This window comes from Hyperolius riggenbachi, chromosome 7 (genome assembly GCF_040937935.1).
Source record: "Hyperolius riggenbachi isolate aHypRig1 chromosome 7, aHypRig1.pri, whole genome shotgun sequence".
Taxonomy (NCBI): domain Eukaryota; kingdom Metazoa; phylum Chordata; class Amphibia; order Anura; family Hyperoliidae; genus Hyperolius; species Hyperolius riggenbachi.
The window spans coordinates 261,426,350-261,449,896 of NC_090652.1; the positions used below are offsets into that span (position 1 = coordinate 261,426,350).

At 45.0% G+C, this 23,547-nt stretch overlaps 1 protein-coding gene across 1 annotated transcript in view; it reads left to right on the forward strand.

The window, feature by feature from the left end:
- Window positions 1–23,547, forward strand: part of LOC137526165 (polypeptide N-acetylgalactosaminyltransferase 3-like) — a 34,024-nt gene that overhangs the window by 2,374 nt on the left and 8,103 nt on the right. The window contains exons 2-7 of the mRNA XM_068247384.1: window positions 152–301; window positions 3,686–3,920; window positions 5,422–5,539; window positions 9,479–9,679; window positions 16,004–16,135; window positions 17,687–17,791. Of these exons, the coding sequence (XP_068103485.1) occupies window positions 152–301; window positions 3,686–3,920; window positions 5,422–5,539; window positions 9,479–9,679; window positions 16,004–16,135; window positions 17,687–17,791 (941 nt within the window). The remainder of the gene's footprint in view (window positions 1–151; window positions 302–3,685; window positions 3,921–5,421; window positions 5,540–9,478; window positions 9,680–16,003; window positions 16,136–17,686; window positions 17,792–23,547) is intronic.

Sequence of the window (23,547 nt, forward strand, 5' to 3'; positions counted from 1 at the left end):
AAGTTAGGTAATGCAGTTTATTATTTATTATTATTTATTTATTGTATTTATAAAGCGCAAACATATTATGCAGCAGTTTCGTGAATATACCCCCATTAAGCACAAGGTTGTTGAATAGCGTGTATAAATTATCTCTATCTACCTCTGATAGTGGATCTGAAAGAAAACCTGGATGTCTATGTGAAGCAGTTTCCCATTGTTAAAGTGGTGAGACAGAAGGAGAGACGAGGACTTGTCCAGGCTCGGCTGCTTGGTGCATCTTTGGCGTCTGCGGAAAGCCTGACCTATCTGGATGCACATTGTGAGTGACCTTATTGATAGAGAGGACTTGTATGATGCACTCCTGTCTGTGCCATTACCTGACGGTCACTTCTATCCTTCACAGACACTTCTTAAAGGGGACCTGACGTGAGAGGGATATGTAGGCTGACATATTTATTTCATTTTAAAGAATACCTGAGGTGAACATATATAGTGTTCTTTAAAGAGGAACTTCAGCCTAAACAAACATGCGGTCATTAAGTTACATTAGTTATGTTAATTAAAATAGATAGGTAATATAATATCTTACCCACCCTGTTTTAAAAGAACAGGCAAATGTTTTACTTCATGAGGGCAGCCATAGTTTTGGTTGAAAGGAGGTGACAGGGAGCATGAGACACAGTTTCAACTGTCCTGTGTGCTGATCACCCCTCCCAGTTGCTAGGCAACGTGAATAACAACATAGGAAATCCCATCATGCTTTGCACAGCTTCAGGGGAAAAAAGCCCATGCAGTTTTCTTTGATGGGTGGAGCTTAGCTAAAAATGCAGCTAAAAATGATGCTTTGGTATGAAAAACAAAGTTCTAATGCTGTGAAACTGTTAAAGAAACACCAAGCCTTTTCAGTTCAGCTGAGTAGATTTTTAGTCCACTTCACTTTAGGTTTCCTAGGGCATCTTCCCCGTAGTCTTGTGGGTCAGCTTCCAGGATGCGGTTGACAGGTGAGTGGTTAGGGAGGGGACCGTGTGGGAGATGTGTCTACACAGGGCGTCCCTGTAACCGATGCAATCTACGATTGTGTCCAACCGAAGCCTCCCACCTGAATGCTAATTTATGCAATTCCTGCTAGATTTGGTACAGCAAGCAAAGGGTGTATCATAGTACACCTGATTGCCTAACTGGCGTCTGCTGACCAGATAAAGGCAGGAAATTGCTCTAGCTGGGAGTTAGCAATTGTGTTTGTTGCTTCTAACAGAAACTGGCAGAAAGAAGTGTCTGAATCATCTGCCAGTCAATGGATTAGTGCAGATGTTGAAAATAACAATGACTCCTGCTTTGTGCAGCTTTAGACCCCTGCATCTAGATTGGAGGTTATGGCCAGTCTGTACATCACCAAATGCCATATTCAGAGTTTGTTGATGCAACCCCTTTAGTTTGTAAGTGGACTTTTCACCATAATATGGTTTTGGTTGTTGTCCTTTTATATACATCTGCTAGAGACATTTACGGTACTAACATCTGATGAAGTAGTTGTCAGAGGTGTCACTAGGGTTGGTGTCACCCGGTGCGGAAACTCATGATGTCACCCCCTCTTGCCCCAAGAACCTCCAAACCTCACCACATAGTAACATTGCTTGTTATAGGGGGGGGGGGGGGGGGGTTAAAATGATCACCATGTGGCCCTTTTAGCCTCTGAACTCTGTTATAAGCTAAACAAGGAGCAGCCCCGAGGGGAGTAGAACAGGAGGGAGAAGTACATCAGACAGTAGCCTGGTCTATATTTACATAGCCTTACTCCACTCTCCCCTAGCCTAGAGCTTGGTGTCACTCCCTCTGCTAGTGACACCTGGTGCGGTCCACATCTACCGCACCCCCCTAGTGACGCTACTGGTTGTTGTATTCTGTTATCATTTTGATCAGGGCTTTCCTTTGCCCTGAGCGGTAGCTCAGGGTGTCACAATATACCTCTTGAATGGGGTGAAAAGCTTCACCCACAAACTGCAGTTCAAAACTCCACCCCCAGACCCTGCTAAGCTCCTCCCACACAGCAACCATGATTCACTACCCAGCACATCAAGAAAGGATGGAGATGTTGCATCAGATGATGTCGTAACAGAGAATCAGAGAGGGGGATCTTAGAGGTAAGTTACTCTCTCCTCACTGCCCTGCATCTTTCTGCCCTCTCCCCCTCCAATGTCTATAGCCACCATTCTCTTTCCAGCCTCTGCAGACACTGTAGAGTCTCAGTAAGCCCTTCTCTCCCCCCTGCACACTCAGTAAGTTCCTCTAACACCCCCCTTCCCCCCCAGCATGTGCATGTGCACAAACAATAATTCAGATTAATTTTTACCCATGAGGAAATGGGCTGCTTATTCATTGTAGCCCACACACTTTTTCAAATTAAATATTAATAAGTGGCATCACCCTGTATAGGTACCCAGATATGGCATCCAGCATATGAAGACAGAGCTGCTCCCTACCCCTTCCTCAGTAGTTGGTAGCCTTAGGGGCCCAGAGTATAGGGAGCCAAAGGTAGCTCCCACCATATAGGTATCAAGAGGTGCGACCCAGTATTAGTTACCCCCCAGCAGTTGGTAGCCAGAAGAACCCCCAATATTACAAAATTATGTAGCCCCTAGTATAGGTAGCCAGTGGTAGCATCCCCCATACAGGTATCCAGAAGTACAACCTCAGTAAAGGTACCTCCGGGTAGCCCCCAGTATAGGTTGCCATAGGCTGGGCCGGAGCTACCATAGGAAAAAATGGGCAATTGCCTCAGGGCCCCAGAGCCTGTAGGGGCCCCCAAGTTGTCCCTCCCCCATCTTAACTGTTGCTCCCCAGGGACTCTGCAGAGTCTGTTAAGTTGGGAGGTGATTGAGGGAGGTTCAGCAGCCAGCTCAGGGGCCCAGGAGGGAAATTTGGCTGCAACAAAGGGCCTCTAATGACGCTTTTTGGTCGGGGGTGTCTGTGGGGCCCCTAGGCTAATTTTGCCCTGGGGCCCAATTGTTACTTAAACCGGCCCTGGCCATAGGTAGCTAGGTGGTCATACCTCTCTAAGCTCCACCTATGATCTGAAGCCTGGAGAGGTGAGGTCATTATCATAAATGTTGTCAATATGGGCTGGAGGTGACCCTTTTTTTTCTAATGTAAACAATGGCACTGACAGGCCTATATTTTAGAGCACAACTAAAATCAGTCATGCATTATTTGTCCCATTTCAAGTTATTAGAAGTGCAAATAATTAATTTCAAGATTATATTGTACAAGAATCATCTGTTTTGTCTCCTTCTTCTCCAGGCCCGGATTTACATCACAGGAGCCTATAGGCACAGATGTCCTGGTACACTAGACTTCGCCCTCCATGAACCTACAAACCCCCTCCGACCTTGCCCGTCTTAGCTACAAGTGTCCCTTAACATTAGATAGCCAGAGGTACCCCCTTAGTAATAAGTAGTTAGAGGCACTAGGGGTGGGGAGTGAGCAGCCTTTCCTTCATCAGGCGCCTGTAGGCACGTGCCTATAGTGTCCTATGGTAAATTCGTCCCTGTTCTTCCCCTCTCCACAGAAAAGTACATGCACACTTGGTGCACACATGGTAGAATGTCCATGTAATCATTGTTAATCTTTTATGAAACGTATTGGATAATACTTTGCACATGCAGCAATCTAATCAATCAAATCTAAACGTCTTTACTTAATGTAGGTGAGTGCTACCATGGTTGGCTGGAACCTCTTCTGGCAAGAATAGCCGAGGACCCCACGGCAGCCGTCAGCCCTGATATTATCAACATTGACCCAAATACTTTTGAATTTAAAAGTTCTCGGCTGAACAGGAATATTTGTTTTCGAGGTATCTTCGATTGGACCCTCTTATTTCAGTGGGAGGCTGTTCCTTGTTTAGATGGCAAGACCAGAAAAAACATAACTCATCCACTGAAGTAAGAAAAACTGTTATAAACTCACAATTCATATTTTAATCAGGGACATAACTACAAATCTTGGGGCGTCCTAGTGAAAGTCTGAATCCCCCACAACATTCACACCCCTTTCCTCTATCATGGCCCTACAACTAAAATACGCCTAATAGTGTGATGCTACTGCTGTTTGTACTTCCACTCCCTTTCTAAAAGAGTAAGGGCTTGATTCACAAAGCGGTGCTAACTGTTAGCACGCCTGTGAAAACCCCCTTAGCACGTCTAAACAAGCTTTTCGCGCATAAAACTTTATGCGCGCAAAACTTTATGCGCGTAAAACTTTACGCGCGTACTGCACAGAGCGCAGGGCGCTCTGCGCGAAGTGCCCATTAAAGCCTATGGGACTTAGCGCGCATAAAACTTTGCGCGCGTAAAGTTTTACGCGCGCAAAGTTAGCGCGTGATCTGATTGAGAAATCCGGTGCTAACCTACTTAGCACCCTGGTTAGCACGTCTAAAGACTTTAGACGTGCTAAGTAGGTTAGCACCGCTTTGTGAATCAAGCCCCAAAAGTGTGCCATTGTCTTTCAGCTGGGCCCACCCCATTAATCTTTTTCATCCAGCGCTATTATGATTATTTATTTAATCTATAAAGCGCTAACATATTACGCAGCACTAGACATTAAATACATACAACGACACAAAGGATGACAGATGTAACAACATAGAACAAAGTTATACAAGGCAAACAGGGTACAAGATACATGATCATGCGATTTTAAGCTGGTTAGGTAGGCCCAGTAGCACAATGAAGTGGTCATAGGAGAGAAGCACACAATCATTTAGAATACACTAAGGAAGGGAGGACTAGGCCAAAGGCTTACAATCTAAGGGGAGGTGAGATGGACCCAGTAGGTAGGGCTGTAGCATAAGTATGCAGTAGAGAGTTACTGTGTGGTATGGGGTGAGTAGGTCATCGTGAAGAGGTGGGTGTTGAGGGCTTGCTTGAATGTGTTAAAGGAGGGGGGCAAGTCTGATGGGTGGTGGAAGGGATTTCTAGAGGGTAGGGGCAGTTCTTGAGAAATCAATGAATCTATCACAAGGTCATGAGACTGTCATGTTACCGAGTCTTCTGGCACTGATATCTTAACATTGACAAATCTGTAAAAAATAACTGTATTTACTAATTTAAGTACAGTTATCCACCCTACCCTAGTGCTTTGTAAATGTATGTATCCTGGTTCACTTAGAAAGCAAATTAGGCCAGTGTGACTAAAGTTTTGTACACACACCATACTAAACTCTCATCTCAACTATGAATCTAGTGTGTGTACAGGTTTCCCCTGTGGTCAGTGTGTGGGATCTTTGGATAGGTGGGCATTCAAATGTAACCTCCTTTACCTATTCAAAATACAGTCATCCGGGGTCTCCTTAGTAAAGTTAGAACTGTGATTGGTGTTTAGGCTTTAAAATCTGCAATTATGATACGTCTGAGCTAAGTTTCAAATAACAAAATGTTTTTTCAGGACACCAACAATTGCTGGAGGACTTTTCTCAATTTCAAAGAAATATTTCCAGGACATTGGCAGTTATGATGAGAATATGGAATACTGGGGCAGTGAGAATCTAGAAATGTCCTTCAGAGTAAGTATTCTCACTGTGGATGTCATGATGATGGTTGGATGATTAGAATAAGTGTCCCCTTGCTGGGCCTTTTGCTCTGTAACTTGCTTTAAAGTGTAACTGTCGGGCATAAAATAAAAAATCAATTCTTTATTTTTATCTGGTAAACAAGTAATAAGGATGCTAACCAGGTAATCCAAACGTTAAAATCACTATTACTTTTCTTGTTGATAAATGATCATTTCCCAGTTTACCTGACTCTTTTTTGGAACACACAACATTTGGTACACAAAAGGAAAGTTGCAGGGCATGCTGGGTTGTCCTTTTTTGCTTCTCTATTTCCCCTCAGACTTAACTAATGCAGCCTAATTGGCTGAAGCCTCTTTCCCTCCTGTTTTTCCCTCCAACACCTCTGTTCCTCTCTGATTGGCTAATATTTCTTATACTGAGACAATGTGTAACGATTGCGGAATCATTTTCGTGGTCAGCGCACGAGATGCGCTCTGACACAGCGAAGACCTTCCACAAGCGTATAATTGGGTGAACCCAGGCTAGGTGCAATGCACCAGCAGAGGGCAATTCCCACCGGCAGATGGCGCTGTGGAGTGCAGACGAGTACAATCGCTGCAAGGCCACAGATGCCAGATGGGGATTGTACAGATCAAGACAATGCGGGGCTGAACAGCCCATAAAGAGAAAGAGCACAGGGTCAGGACGAATGTGTGTTCACCAATCTAGCCGCGACCCTGCGACGGTGAACACATATCAGCAGAAACAAAAGTAGGAACGCGATCGCGAGAAAGGCGATCGCCAGAAGTGACACAAGACAGACTAGAACAGAACACAAGAGGAGCAAAGGCACAGCAAATAATACAATGAGAATGATAAAGAAAATAACAAACGCTAACTAAACGCGAACACCGCACTCATTCGCAACAGCGAACGCGTTTATCACGCGGTCTCCGCGTGTTAAGCACAACAGAGACAAGCACGCCTAACTAACCACCGACAGACAAACACGAAACAAAGAACGTGAACGCTTGCTTAACGGTTACCTCACCGAGCCTACAGCAAGCGCCCGGATCAGACAAGACAGGCAAACGAGAAACAAGAACTAGGCAAAAAGGATCCACCGCTCTTCCGCCAGAGCAAGTGTGATCCAAGCAGGAACACAGATCAGAAAGATCCACAGCCGCTAACGCTAGCGGCTAGTGCGATCTAAACTCAGGAACAAGAAAACAGATCAGAAGGATCCACAGCGCTAGCGCTAGAGGCTAGTGCGATCCAGGAAGACAGAACAGAAGGATCCACAGCACTAGCGCAAGGCGAGTGCGATCCAGGCAAGACAGATCAGAAGGATCCACAGCACTAGCGCAAGGCGAGTCCGATCCAGGCAAGACAGATCAGAAGGATCCACAGCACTAGCGCAAGGCGAGTGCGATCCAGGAAGACAGAACAGAAGGATCCACAGCACTAGCGCAAGGCGAGTGCGATCCAGGCAAGACAGATCAGAAGGGGCTACCAGTAACAACCGCTGCTCCGGTTAGCACCCAGACACACAGAACGATTTCCTGTTGACCACCGCTGGGACAGGACAATCGCAACAGACAAACAAACAGATAAGCAATCCTAACTGCACTAGGGAAACTGCCTAGTGCAGTCCCATGAATTACTCTAAGCTAACTTTAACAAGAAGTAACATGGCTGACACTCCAGGAGTGTTTACTACAAACCCTGAAGGAATGACCAGCAAAGGACTCTGGGAAACATAGCTCTTTATACTGCCAGTCATCAAAGGAGGCAGGTAGGGGATTTGCATAACGAATGTATGCAAATTCCTCAGCAGCAGAACAGACCAGAAACTTGCAATGGAAAGACAGGTCTCTCTTCCAGAGACCTGCAGCCCACAGACTAGAGGAATGGTCAAACAGCTGTCTGCCAGTGCAGCCAGCTGAGCGGATCATCACACAATGCACTTTCTATAGTGAAGGGCAGGCACGGCAAGCAGAGGAGAGTAGGGCAGGAAATGAAATCAGGATTGGCTTCAACATAGGAACACTTAAAATGGGAAATGCTAAGAAGGATTTTCTCTTTTTTTACTGTAGAGAAAGCACTAAAATCAAAACGTGGACAGTGCAATACTTATGTTATGTAAGTAGAGCAAGTATTTATCTACTTATATATGTGTTGTTTTTTTCTGAGATAGTGTGGCTGACAGCTCCTCTTTAAAGATAACTCCGTTTTTAAATAATTGTCCTGAGAAAGTTTTAAGAGTTATCATTGTTCAATAACAAATAAGGATAGCATTACAAATGTTGCCACTTGAAGGGAACATGAGACGACAGCAGCACCATGTTGCCAAAAACAGCTGTGAGAAGGAAGGTTTGTCAATGAGATGCAAATCATTCCAAGTTGATGCACATTGTTGTTATGCAAATTTCTGCAGTTTAAACATGGACCAATCAAATCCCACAGCAGCTTCATTCCATTGGTCTGCTTTAAATTTGCATCAATTTACATAAAATAAACATAAAGAATTGGCCATCCCTACTGTGGAGTGAATCCTGAAGGTTTTGATACTATGACCATTCATTCAAATCAGAAGACCTGAATGAGTTTCAAACATATGTGTTTGTGCTCTTTCAATATTTCTCTTTTGCCCCTTTTTTGCAGTTAATAAAAATAACTATTGTTCCTTTTCCCTTTAGCTATGCTGTTAGACTAGTAGAGGGCTGCTCTTCAGTAGTCCAATAGTAAGCAGATATGGAGCAGGATTGCACTTCCCAATGATAGCTCTATAGCTACATATCCACCAGAAGTATAGGGTACTGGGAAAAAACACAAAGACAACGGGAGCCCAAATTGCGCAGTATATCACAGGTAGATGGATAAATAAAGTGTTTGAAAAGGGAATACTCACAAAGGTGGGCTGCACATGGGGCAACCGACCACTTCAAGCAGGTGGAGTGTCTTATACCTGACTCCACTCAGGTAAGCCAGTGATCCTGGAGACGGTCGCTCTCTTGGTAAAGAACCTCATGCACTCTAAAACCATGAGGTGGTGTGGATTCCACCTCAAGTATGGTGCATGGGACTCTCCTCACTGGAACGGGGAGGGGAGTATGACACAGAAGGGAGTAAAGAGGAGCCCAATGGAGTATAAAAAGATTTAAAAACACTAAAAACTATGTTTTTTAGGCTTACCTCATAGACGACAACTCACTTTGAGCAGAAATGTTTATTAACCTCCTTAGCGGTAACCCCGTGTGTGACACGGGGTAAGCCGCCGGAGGGTGCCGCTCAGGCCCTGCTGGGCCGATTTGCTTAATTTTTTTTTTGCTGGACGCAGCTAGCACTTTGCTAGCTGCGCCAGCACCCCGATCGCCGCCGCCGCGCGCCCGATCGCCGCTATCCGGTGCGGCGCGCGGCCCCCCCCCCCCCCCCCAGACCCCGAGCGCTGCCTGGCCAATCAGTGCCAGGCAGCGCCGAGGGGTGGATCGGGTCTCCCAATGACGTCCCGACGTCGCTGACGTCGGTGACGTCATCCCGCCCCGTCGCCATGGCGACGGGGGAAGCCCTCCAGGAAATCCCGTTCTTTGAACGGGATTTCCTGATCGCCTATCGCCGGAGGCGATCGGCGGGGCTGGGGGGATGCCGCTGAGCAGCGGCTATCATGTAGCGAGCCCTCGGCTCGCTACATGATAAAAAAAAAAAAAAAATAAAAAAAAACTGTTGCGCTTCCCCCTGGCGGTATTTTTCATACCGCCAAGGGGGTTAATAAGCACGGCTAATGTGTTTCGTGAGATCTAACCCACTTCCTCAGACCAAATAAAGTGCCACTGCAGTCTAATAGCCGCATTCGGGGCGCCTTTAGGGGGATGGTGGAGCAACATTATATTCATAGATGGTTTTGCATTGTTTAGGACACACAAGGTAATTAATAATGTTATTGTTAACTAGGTCTGGCAGTGTGGTGGACAGCTTGAGATCTTGCCATGTTCTATCGTTGGTCATGTTTACCGAAATCACAATCCTCATAAATATCCTTCTTCAAATCTTGTGGTCCAAAGGAACAAGGTCCGCTTGGCTGAGGTTTGGCTAGATGAGTACAAAATGATATTTTATCGGAGAAATCCCATTGCTTGGAAAATTGCCCAGGAGGTAAGCAGTATCTAAGGTTGTGTTCATTATATTCATGAAACAGTGCAGAGGAGCAAGAATTATTGCATTAACCTGGAGGCACGCCATTATTACTGGGTGTTTCTTCCCAACCCCTACATTCCATGTTTTTTACTCTAAAAAAAGTTAGGCAAACCTTTAATCAAACAATGACATGAATAGGCAAGTCTTATGGTTACAGGAACCCACCTATGGCATGGCTAGTGCAGGGGATTATTTGTATGACATTTTCCACAGCAGTGGATGGGTACCAGAAGTTCAGCAAAGGTTTGTTGTAAGTTTGGCTTGCACCAAAAGTCTGAAGAACACAGTACAGTGGAACCTTGGTTGGCGAGCATAATTTGTTGCGGAAACATTCATGTAACCCAAAGCACTCTTATATCAAAGCAAATTTCCCCATAAGAGTTAACAGAAACCCAGTTTATTCATTCCACAATCCAAAAAGTTGTAGTAAAATAGTATAAAATAAAAATGTAGACAAGAATTTCACTATAACTAACAGAATTATTACCATCTGTTGGCTCGCCCCAAACTTTTTCTTGTGTGGCTTTAACAAGGAACTTATCCAGTGACTGCTGCTTTTGAGGATTTCATGGAAATGTGACTTTGCACCTTCTCTACACTCAGATTAACCCATTCACGTTCCGTCGTTTTCACTTGAGAAATGTTCACCTCCCATTCATTAGCCTATAACTTTATCACTATGTAACGATCGGTGTAACACAGAGAGGATCTGATTATTGGTGATCTGCAGTATCACCAAAATACAGATATATACCTGATTATTGATGATCTGCAGTATCACAGATAATCAGATATATTACTAACCTCTGGACACCTGAGGGGTATGAGTGTTTTGGTGCAACAGTAAATACTTTGAGAACAATACCAGGAAGACAGGTACAAGGCAGTAAGGAATACTGCTACAGTAAATACCTTCCAGCAGCCTGAGACTCTCCCGCAGGGAGGAGTCAGACTGGGAGAGGGAAGGACCAGAGCGAGAGTGACACCAAAAGAGGATGTCACTGACTGGTCTGTGAACTATCTCTTAACTGGGGAGATAGCTCTCAAGGTCGGACAAGCCAGGTCGGCAACACACGGACATACACAGTACAAAGACAGAAGGCTGATTTGGTAATCCAAAGGCAAGCAGGGTTTGGCAACAGAGTTTCAGATATAGCGAAGTACCAAATCAGTGAACAGAAGAGTGGTCAGGAAAGCAGAAAGTCATAACAGATAATAAACAATGCCTAGTCTTGGGTGTGAGGTCCTTGATCATCAACACCCTGGAACTAGTCTGAGATATAACAGAATGATAACACAAGTCCCTAATCTTGGGTGTGAGGTCCTTGATCATCAACACCCTGGAACTAGTCTGAAGTATAACAGAATGAGAACACAGATTCCTAATCTTGGGTGTGAGGTCCTTGATCATCAACACCCTGGAACTAATCTGAAGTATAACAGAATGAGAACACAGATTCTGACAATAAGGTCTGAGTGCTTCCACGTAGTGATCGCAATGGCAGACAACCAGCGAATGACCAGCACCCAGCATATATAGCCCAGCGCTCTCCAGCGCCTCCTCTAAGTGCTGGACCAATGGGAACTGGTACAATCGTCAGCTGACCGGCTAGGTCACCTGACTCCCTTCTGGCTGTCATAAAAGTTCTGCCTCTCAACGCGCGCGTCCTTCTGAACCTGTGTGAACTATCAGTCCCAGCCACACCAGACATGTCTTGCGTACCACCCGCCGCGCTGGACGCGGAGCCAGCCGCACCGCTATCAAGGCATGCGGCGGTTTCTCCATGTTTAGCCATACTGACAGGTGTAGGCCTACACGTGCAAACCGCCGCGTTGGACGCGGAATCAGCCGCCTTGTTCTGAGCGCACGCGGCGGCTTTTCCGCGTTTTCTCACACACTACTTATAACAATGAACTGATCTATATCTTGTTTTTTCCGCCACCAATTAGGCTTTCTTTGGGGGGTACATTTTGCTAAGAGCCACTTTACTGTAAATGCATTTTAACAGGAAGAATAAGAAAAAAACTGAAAAAATTAATTATTTCTCAGTTTTCAGCCATTATAGTTTTAAAATAATACATGCCTCCATAATTAAAACTCACGTATTGTATTTGTCCATATGTCCCGGTTATTACACCGTTAAAATTATGTCCCTATCACAATGTATGGCGACAATATTTTATTTGGAAATAAAGGTGCATTTTTTTCCGTTTTGCATCCATCACTATTTACAAGTTTAAAATAAAAAAAATATAGAAATATTTCATCTTTACATTGATATTTAAAAAGTTTAGACCCTTAGGTAAATATTTACATTTTTTTTTAATTGCAATGTTTTTTTTTTTAATATTAAACATTTTATTTGGGTAGTTTTGGGAGGGTGGGAGGTAAACAGTAGTGTTATAATGTAAATGTGTGTTGATTTTCATTTTTTTTTTTACTTTTAGTTGTAGTATTACTTTTTGGTCACAAGATGGCGGCCATGAGTTTGTTTACATGACGTCACACTAAGCGTAACACACGCTTAGAGCGACGCATGGGGGAGGTAACAGCCAAAAAAGGCGCAGCTTTCGAGAGAAGCTGTCGCTTTTTCAGCGGGGGAGAGGAATCAGTGATCGGGCACCACAGCCCGATTCACTGATTGCCTGGCTAACGAACCGCGGGCCGGGAGCGCATGGTGGCGCGCATGGTTCCTGGACGTAGTTTCTACGTCCAGGAACCAAAATAGGTTAAGTACAATTAAGTACCATCCTGCAGTGCCAAAGGGAGAAGAACCATGATGACTTGACACATATATCTTTTTTTTGGTTGTATATCAAGATGTTGCTTGTATATCAAGTCAAAATTTAACGATTTTTTTTGCTTGTATTGCAAAGCCCTCTTAAACCAAGTTACTTTCAATCCAAGGTTTTACTGTACTAATTTTTTGAAAAAGGGAAAACTGTGCATATAAATAAAGAGGGGTAATGTAACGATCGAAGATGTTACCTCTGCGGCCACGCCATCCCGGGTGTCGCTTCCCGACTCAGGGGGGACAGGAATCTCTCTTGCACAGCAGCTTAAATCCACACGCCTGCGCATGGAGCAAAAGGACCTTTATGGGTGGAGGAGACAGAGCAGCTGACATTGTGGTCAGCTGACTTCCATCTGTCAATCTACCGTGCAGGCTAGCTCAGCCCCTCGGGTGGGGCCGCTTGAATCTGCTTTCAGTATTTAAACCAGGAATTGTTACTCTGTCATTGTCTGTTGTCGTGAATGCTTGTGTGTCAGCGCTCAGACCTTTAGATTAGGATTGCTGTTGCTCTGTTATCTGTCAGATTAGATCCCAGATGTGATGCCAAGGATTTTACACCTAGATTCGGATATTGCTATTACTCTGTTATACTTTAGACTGGTCCCAGGGGGTTGAGACCAAGGACCTCACCCCCAAGCTTAGGATTTCTGTGTGATTACTCTGTTATACTTTAGACTAGTCCCAGGGGTTGAGACCAAGGACCTCACCCCCAAGCTTAGGATTTCTGTGTGATTAATCTGTTATAATTTAGACTAGTCCCAGGAGGTTGAGACCAAGAACCTCACCCCCAAGCTCAGGATTGTTGTCTCATTGCTCTCTTATACTTTAGACCAGTTCCAGGGGGTTGAGACCAAGGCCCTCACCCTCAAGCTTAGGATATTGCTATTCTGTTATTGCTATTTGTTTAGACTAATTCCCGGGTGTTGACGCTACGGATTTCACACCCAGACTAGGTTATTGCTTCTGTATTGATCTCCTGTGTATAACTCTTAGCTATTACCTGTTGCTGAATCTCTGTCTGATTACCGACTATTCTCGTTTCATGATTCTGTACTGATGCTTACCTCTCTGTTGCCGAGCCCTGCCTGTCTGACCATTCTACTCGCCAGTGGGCCCTCGCCACTGGTGAGGTGTTAACTGCGCCAGCTCCGCTGGTTTAACAGCTCTGCTAGACTATAGTTTATCCCTAGTTACCTGCTCAATAGGTACCTGTTGTTTTAGTATTACTGTATCTCGTAGGCTGCAGTTCAGTATGACGCACTCGCACCTCGGGTGTTCATTTGCCTGCAGTATAGTCTAAATCACCCGCTCCTCGAGAGATTCAGTCTCTCCAGTATTGTTTCCCCAGCTTGCTGGTGGTTGTACGTTAGTACACACGCAGTGTACTGTTCCTACCTCACCAGCCCCTCTGGTGAGGCCTCATTAAAGCATTATAGTTACCGTGACACCAATCACTACACTCTCTGCTCTCAGTCTTGCTATACTGGCATTATTGGTGATTCTGTGGATCTCACATACTCGGGTATAGCGTCTGCATTGTTGGTGATTCCGCAGATCACCAGCAATCAGATATCTGAGTAGTGGCATTAATCGTCACAGGTAATTTTTTGTGGTAACAAGGAAAATTATTAAATACTTCATTCAATATACAGCTATGTGGGTACTCTTAGTCCTACTCATAGGGTTACAGGATTACCAAAGGTTATTTCTGAGACAGAGCACCACTGTTGATTGGCGACACATATACTTTGCACACAGCAATGTCAACTTTTGTTTCAATACTTTATTTTGTATCCAATATCGGCAGCAACCCAAAAAACATTTTTTGAAAAAAATTATCAAAACATTAAAGGGAAGGTTCAGGGACAGTTGGTAAAAAATAAAAATCCGAATCCACTTACCTGGGGCTTCCTCCAGCCCATGGGAGGCAGGAGGTGCCCTCGGCGCCGCTCCGCAGGCTCCCGGTGGTCTCCGGTGGCCGACCCGACCTGGCCAGGCCGGCGGCCAGGTCGGGCCTCTTCTGCGCTCTATTGTGCGTTCCACACCGGCGCGCTGACGTCATCGGACGTCCTCCGGGCTGTACTGCGCAGGCTCAGTAGTTCTGAGCCTGCGCAGTACAGCCCGGAGGACGTCCGATGACGTCAGCGCGCCGGCGTGGAACGCACAATAGAGCGCAGAAGAGGCCCGACCTGGCCGCCGGCCTGGCCAGGTCGGGTCGGCCACCGGAGACCACCAGGAGCCTGCGGAGCGGCGCCGAGGGCACCTCCTGCCTGCCACGGGCTGGAGGAAGCCCCAGGTAAGTGGATTCGGATTTTTATTTTTTACCAACTGTCCCTGAACCTTTCCTTTAAAGAGCTTTTTCTTGTAGTCTGAAGCTAGGTACACATGATACAGTAGGTGTCACTCTGCCGAGGAGTCCTCCTATGTCGCCCAAAAGATCCAGCATGCCAGATCTTTAGCAACAACAGTGTCTGAGTGACACCTGATTGCCCTGTTCTTCTCCTCAGTCCACCCACCGGAAGCCATCATCTGCTGCTCCATCGTCCCTCCCGACTTTGATAACAACAGACCTGTTGCTTCAGCCCTGAACTATCCCTGTTGGCAACAGTGTGTGTGTGTGTGTGTGTGTGTGTGTGTGTGTGTGTGTGTGCGCGCGTGCGTGTGTGCGTGCGTGTGTGTGTTAAGAACAGGAAAGATTCAGATTTTTCCTTAATGTACATAAAACTGACTGAATTAGCACAGAAAGCAATAAAAGTGCTCAAGTTAAAGTAGTCAATGGCTTTGCTATAGAGACAAGTTGCAATGCTGCTCAATTCCTGGTTTAATGTGCTGCAACTGAAAATCTATTACAGTACCCCCCACAGATAGAACATTAACAATAATTATGAGGAACATTTTAAAATAGTTAAGGTTTTGATATACAGGCTAGCAACAATGCTGGTCCATTTCTAGTGTAATGTATACATATCTTGTACAGTAAGCCCCAGAGACAGCACAATGACATGTTAATTAAAGCTTTTTAACACAGCTCTAGTCTACACTAACACTGTAGAGAAAGACTGTCACACCAAATAAATAATACATAAAATAACAAATAATATTAGAAATATTTATCTATCATATTTTCAAACTCAGCACTCTTTCGCATTGCCCACAGTGTGAATAGCTTCATCACTATACTGGGCGTTGCTGTCGTCAACAGTTTGACATTTTTATAAACGAGAAAACAAGTAGCTGTAGGCAGGGCAGTCAGACTTAGCAAGGGAATGCTTTTGAAAACAAAGAAAACCCTGAGAATCACCCATGAGGAGATGAACTAGTCCAAAACCTGTCTGTTCTGTAACATTTTAACTGCTTACTTTTTCACTATTTTGGTCCTTTAAAAGTAAAAGTAATTTCTATGGTGTTTCAGTCTGCACTACAAATATATTACCATGCTCAGAATGTTTCAGATTTACATGGTCACTGTTGCGTACTTTGTTGGCAGAGATCTTATGGAGATGTGTTGGAAAGGCAGAAACTTCAACGAGACCTGCAGTGCAAGAATTTTACCTGGTATTTGGAAAACATTTATTCGGAAGCTTATGTACCAGATGTCAACCCACAGATTTATGGTGAGGTACGCTTGTTTGAGCTCCCTTCCTATACATCAACTCTACATTTAAAGTAAGATTGTCAGCCATAAAATCAAATTCCTTTTACCGACTGCTCTGTGTTTCTTATGTAGTCTACATGCAGTCTTCATTGCAAGCATTCCAATATAAACATAAATGTGTATGCTGTAATGAATCTTATCTCAGTCATCCTGGCTTTATTCTGTTACATTGCTGATGAGAAGGAAGCTTGTTATCTCCCCTCCCACATTACTGCTCCTCACCAGCAATTTGGTTTCCTGAAAGTAGATAGAAGTTAATAGACTGTTATCTGTCAGGAAGAAGTCAGATAATAAGGTTTTGGTGCAGGAAAGTTCACAAATCACAAGGTCATTACTTCTGCTTCTTTTCCAGCTAAATAAATCAGCAGCTATGACAGTCTGATGCAATCTTAAAAATAAAACCACTAACCTAAAATTATAAGATGAGAACAATTTCTATGTCACTAATGTTTTATTTACAATTGGTACTCCACATACAATTAATTATCTCTTGTTTATTTTGACTTTGGGTTCATTTTAAGGAAAATATAAGTAATCGTTCAAAAAAACATATATTTTATTTTTAATGGGATTCAAGTTAAATAATTCGACATCTCAAAATAGCACAATCATAAAGAAAACATAACAATTAAGGAAATCCTATCCTGGTATGGTAAAAGTTTGAGTACCTTTAATTTTAATACTTTGGATCCCTTTTAGTATCAATGTTGGCTTGTAGTCTTTAGTGATATTTATTTTCTTACATGGTTACAAGCTGCCCATTGTCATTAGCAACCCCAATTTGGCCTTGCGTTTAAGATCATTGTCATAAAGTCCAAGTACATATCATATGCAGCTTCCTGGCTGATGAGTGCAATTTGTTTTTCAGTAATATCTGCTAACATGCTGTGTTCATTTTGTTCTGGCCAAATTCCCTGTGCCACTGTAGCTTTCCACGTCCCTCACCCAAAACATCAGAAATCTACCTCCAGGCTTCACAGTTGGATTGGTGTACTTTCCATCATAAACCTTATTGAATCTTTTCCAAACAAAACATCTATGGTTGTGACCATTAAGTTATATTTTGGTCTCATCACTCCAAGGTGCTTTTTTTGGGATATTTTAAGTAGACGATGTGCAATGTTATCGGCCAATAGCGCAAGAATGTTACCATAGCAACACCAGTAAACCGCAAACATACGGTATGGCAGTAGTGTGGGCTACGCTACCCCAATATCACGCGTACACTATTTACGTGCATTGCTATGGTAGCGCTATCTCTGCAATGAGTGTTACTAAGTTCAGTACAGGCCGATAACATTGCCACGCGGTTTACATTATCAGCTTTTTCTGCATCAACCTGATACTGTGGGTGTCCTTGGCGGGTTTTGCTGCGCCATATCTATTGTTATGTATAGAAAGCCTGGGGGGGGGGGGGGGAGCAATGTAAAACTTGCACTGGGGCCCAGAGCTCCTTAGCTATGCCACAAACCATCTTCTCCTCACTGTATAATCTGAAGTCATTTATTATTGCAGGTTAGAAACTCTGGCAATGGGCTCTGTTTAATAGCAGAAGCAAATCCTCCAAGTGTGGATATGTCTGTAACGTTGAGAAAATGCAGAGGAATGGATTCTTCACAGGTAAGGGATATAAACAGGGCCGGGACAAGGTTCTCCAGCCGCAGAGGCAGAGATTCCACAGTGAGCTTCCCCTTTACTTCCCCCGATGTTCCCTCTGTATTAAGTAGCAACCCTCCCCAGTATGGATAGCCAGGTGTGCCTCCAGTACTAAGTAGCCACTACTTACCAGTATAGCTAGCCAGATGTGCCTCCAGCAGCCCCCCTTCCCAGTGTAGCTTGCTAGATGTGTCCAAAGTATAAAATAGCCCCTCCCCAGTATAGTTAGCCAGATATACCCCCAGTATAGCTGGCTATATGTGCCTCCCATAACCCCCCTCCCCAGTGTAGCTAAACAGCTGCGCCCCCAGTATTAGGTAGCTCCTCCCAACCCAGTATAGATAGCCATATGTGCCCCCAGTATATGGTAGCCTCCCCTGCCCAGTATAGATAGCCAGATATAACCCCAACATATGGTAGCCTCCTACGCATCCAGTATGAGGTAGTCCCCCCTCCATATGCAGAGTGGTGCATGCTTGTATCACTCACATGTCAGTGCCAGGGGGATCCCTCTTCAGCCCTGTCACATCTTTAAGATTCCCTCCAGCAGTGCATTTAATGAGAGACACCACTAGAGGGAGTCATAGAGATGTGACAGGTTGAATAGGGATCTCGACAACATCGACAGGTGAGTTATACAAGCACGCTCTGCTAGCTCCCACTCTTTATATATTCGGCAAGGGGGGAGGGCACAGGTATGCCTCCCAAGCCTCGGCCCCACTCTGGATATAAAATATCATTTTAAGCATATGCAACAAACAGTATTTTATAAAGACGACAGTACTAAAAACAAGTTAACTCCAAATTGGCCCTTAATCAATAAGGCAGTTACCTGTATAAACTCGCATATAAGCCGACCCGCGTATAAGCCGAGGTACCCACTTTTCCCTTACAAGCCAGGAAAAAGTGATTGACTCACATATAAGCCCCCTTCCCAGTATAGCCCACTCTACAATAGCCATATATGCCCCCAGTACAAGTCAGCACCCCTCCACATAGCCAGATGTGCCACAAGGATGATAGTTGTGTCTCAAGACGCCACTAGATGGGATCATAGATATGAGAAAGTGAATGCTACACAGGAAGAATCCCTGATCATTGCCCCACTGACACATTGCTTTCACACTCTGCTCCACATGCTGGGGGACACAGGTAGTCTTGAGCAGCGCACTCTGCACACCATGTTGCAGGGGATGGGGGGGGGGACACAACAGGGAGTCAGCTGGTAAGAGCAGGATCACTAGTGCATGATCCTTACGCTGCTCTGCCAGTAACAAAACCTGCTCCACCATCCATTCTGCTCAACTGACTCGCATATAAGCCGAGGGGGTAACTTTTCAACACATTTTTTGTGCTGAAAAATTAGGCTTATATGCGAGTATATACAGTATAACCCATTATTAATTTTACTCCCTTGAAGAAGTCCCAGAACTTTAATACTTCTCCATTCTCAGCACTGCTGAATGTCTGCTTACTCACTTGTGTGAAACAGGACACTCAAATATCTCTGTTCTGTTATCTGTATGCCATGTCTGGCCAGGGCCGCCTTCAGGGCATCACAAGTGGGACTGCATTATGGGGCCAGAGTGAGTCTGGGGCCCGGCTGCAAGTCAGTCACAGAATCTACAGACTGTCAGTGGGTGTGGCTATGTTCATCTCAGCTGGCCGATTTAGCATTGGGATTGTTTGTGATTTTGCCATGCTTGTGCTTTGCCTTTCTCATTTCAGTGAATGAGAATTGCATTGCAATTGATGAGAAAATGCTTCATGCAGCGTGTTCATGAATCACAAATTGCTAGTGCTGTTCAAGAGTAATCCAATAGGATTACATGTGTCACAGTGCTTCGCACTAAACCCCAGTGATCACCTTAAATATAGGGGGTTCACCTTAAATATAGGGGGGTAGAGGGAGGGCTCAGTACAATTTCCCAGTATAGGGCCTAGAAATATCTGATGGCAGCCCTGTGTCTGACTGGTGTATATGTTCTCCATTTCTTTCCTGTCTATGTTCAGATAATCAAAATTCACACCTGGTGATCTTGTGTGGCGATTACAGATCACAGATACTGTATGAATAATCCTGTCACATAAGCATCGTACACACATAAGAGGACTATTATCTGCAACAACCAGAATGTGATCCCTCGAGTGACAGTTTAGGGACAAGCTCTGTACAGATGTGTCACTAAACTGATGGCTAGTAACACTTTCTGATGCTATGGAGGAGTAGGGGGGGGGAATGCAACACATGATGGAGGGGAACTGAGCATGCAGGGTGAGAACAACGCCCTAGGCCTGCACACAGCTGAAACAATCCGCTAGTCTGATATTTTACTGAGGCATCGAGGGGGGTTGGAGGCCTAGAGTTGAGCTGAAATTTTCGTAATTTCGCATTACTAAAATTACGCATGCGAAATTTGCGATTACGATGCGAAATTACAGTAGCGTAATTGCCATTAAAATCGTAATTGAAAATACCGTAAGCGTAATTTTCAACGCGTAATTTCGTGTTTCGTTCATGCTGTAATTTCGCATTAAACGCTACCGTAATTTCGCGTTAAACCGTAACGCTCTGTATAATATAAAAAAGCCGCCGACTTTAAGGGTTAATAGCAAAGCCCCCTTAAATGCTAAGAGCCTCAAATTTGGAGAATATATTAAGGAGATCAGGAGGAATAAGAGGAAATTTTTTTTTTTCAAAAAGACCTTATAGTTTTTGAGAAAATCGATGTTAAAGTTTCAAAGGAAAAATGTAAACATTTAAAAACCCGCCGACTTTAACGGTTAATAGCAAAGCCTGCTTAAAGTTTAGGAACACCAAATCCCCAGGGTATATTAAGGGGATCAGTGGGAATAAGAGGAAAAAATTTTTTTTCAAAAAGACCTTATAGTTTTTGAGAAAATCGATTTTTAAGTTTCAAGGGCGAAAATGTCTTTTAAATGCAGAAAATGTCAGGTTTTTTTGCACAGGTAACAATAGTGTATTATTTTCATAGATTCCCCCAAGTGGGAAGAGTTTTACTTACTTCGTTCTGAGTGTGGGAAATATAAAAAAACAACGACGTGGGGTCCCCCCTCCCAGACCTCTTTAACCCCTTGTCCCCCATGCAGGCTGGGATAGCCAGAATGCGGAGCACCGGCCGCGTGGGGCTCCGCACCCTGACTATACCAGCCCGCATGGTCCATGGATTGGGGGGTCTCGGAAGGGGAGGGGCAGCCAAGCTTTCCCCTCCCCATCCGAGCCCTTGTCCAATCCAAGGACAAGGGGCTCTTCTCCACCTCCGATGGGCGGTGGAGGTGGAGGCCGCGATTTCCTGGGGGGGGGGGGGGGGGGGGTTCATGGTGGAATCTGGGAGTCCCCTTTAAAAAGGGGTCCCCCAGATGCCCACCCTCCCTCCCAGGAGAAATGAGTATAGAGGTACTTGTACCCCTTACCCATTTCCTTTAAGAGTTAAAAGTAAATAAACACACAAACACTTAGAAAAAGTATTTTAATTGAACAAAAAACATAACCACGAAAAAAGTCCTTTAATATTCTTAATTAACCATTAATACTTACCTGTCCCTTTAAATAAATGATCCCTCGAAATAGCCTCGGAAATGTTCTATCAGTTACAATGTAACAAAGTTATTACAATGTAACAACTTTGTTACATTGTAACTACGCCGCACCCGACGTCACTCGCCGCCGCCGCATACGCGTCTGCGCTGCACGGACCCGACAGAGCTCTGAGCTATATAGCTCAGAGCTCTCTAAAGCATCTTTGTATTTTGGCTCCAAGGAGCCCCATTGGTCCTTAGCAGACCAATGGGGTTCCTTCAAATCAGAAGGAACCCCATTGGTCTGCTAAGGTGGCCCTAAACAACCATCTCAGCCTAGAACTATCTAATGTGTGTACAAGGATATACAGCTACAGAGAACCCTACTGGGGAAGCTGCCATACAAGTGGATGCTCTTTCAGGGCCGGATTTAGGCCAAGACCAACCTAGGCCATGGCCCAGGGCACCACAGGAGCAAGGGCACCAAAGCAGCAGGCTAAACCAGTGCAGCATTTGCAAGCTTGCAAATGCTGCAATGCAGGGAGATCAGGCGAGCGCCTGACTGCGGTACTCTGCCGCTAGCTGCCTGTGCAGCTCTGTGTGCACGCTTGCATTGTGGCCGACACCTATGGACATGTGCAGCATTGGAGATGGAAAGGAAGAGGAAGCTTCTGCGCTGGAGACGAGTGGAGAAATGAGTGACACTGATGGCTACTGTTGTGTGGAGGCAAGCTGGCTACCTATACTGAAAGGGGGTGGGAAAAGGGGGGATTAAGGTAGTCATCTGGCTACCTATACTGGAGGGAAAGGGGGAGGGGTCATCTGGCTACCTATACTGGAGGGAAGGGGGGGAGGAGTCATCTCGCTACCTATACAGAAGAGGGGCAGCTGGTGACAGTGGCCTTGGGCGGTAAAGAGTACAAATCCAGCCCTGTGCTCTATCGATTCATGCCACCAATGCAAATCTGCTACTCCCACTATGCTCTTAGTCATAAGCCCTATGAAAATCTGCTATTCCTACATTGGATGGACAGTTGTAGTGGCCATCAGAGTGGAAACAGGTTAAAAGCGTTAGTGGATGGCATAGGGGGAAGATAGTTTTAGTGGTTGGGGTTAGAAAAGGGGTAGATTACAGTTAAACATAAGTTATGGGATGACATTGGATACAGGTTAGAGAAGGGTGCCAGGAAAGAGGTAACAGGAAGTAAAAGTTAGGGTTAGAAATCATTAAGGAGGATGTTATTATTATTATTTAGTATTTATATAGCGCCAACATCTTCCACAGTGAAAAAAAAGGTCAGGAAAGGGGCTAACTTTGAGGGGAGGTTAGGCAGAGTTAGACTTCAGAGAGAAGGTAACACGGAGGGAAATTAGGGTTAGGCATCAGGAACGGAGTAATGTGAGGGAAGTGGGTTAGGGTAAGGTGTCAGGAAGGGGCAAATATTGTCAAAAGAGTGCAAGGCATCAGGAGGGGACATTGCTGAAGAAGGTGGCTAGGCTAAGAAGTTAGAATGGGGGTATTGTTGGCAGAGCGGTTAGAACAAGACATCAGGAAGGGTTGTGCTGCAGGAGGGGTTTAGGTTAAGGCAGCATCGGGCAAACTGCTGCCCGTGGTCCACATGCAGCCGCGGATTCCCCTACCCCCCTCGGAGTTGCGAGCGGGCACCGGGGGGTTTGATTTTCACCTCGCTCACCAATGTCCCGCGTTGCATCTCCATGGCAACAGAATGTGACATGACGCGACATTAGGATGTGCCAGCGTATTACATGTGATGCCCTGTCGCCATGGAGATGCGATGCAGGACATCAGTGTGTGAGGTGAGTTTCAAACTCCCCGGTGCCAGCTCGCAACTCTGTAGGGAGGAAGGGTGGGTAGGAATTTAAAAATTGCGGCCCGTCCGCGTAAACTTTGCCCAGGCCTTGGTAGAGGTGTCAGAAAGTAAGTAAGTTTGGGAGGCAAGTTAGGGTTAGGCTTCATGAAGGGTAAAAGGCTGGTGGGGAGGAAATTGGACTTGGGCATCATGAAAAGTGCAATGTTGGTAGGGGAGGTTTGAGTTAGGCATGATGGATGGCATAGTAATGGGGAGGTCAGAGTTGGGCACAAAAAAAGAGATAATATTGAAGAGAGGGTTAGGCTATAGGAAGGGGTAAGATGGGGGGGGGGGTAGTTGAAGCATCAG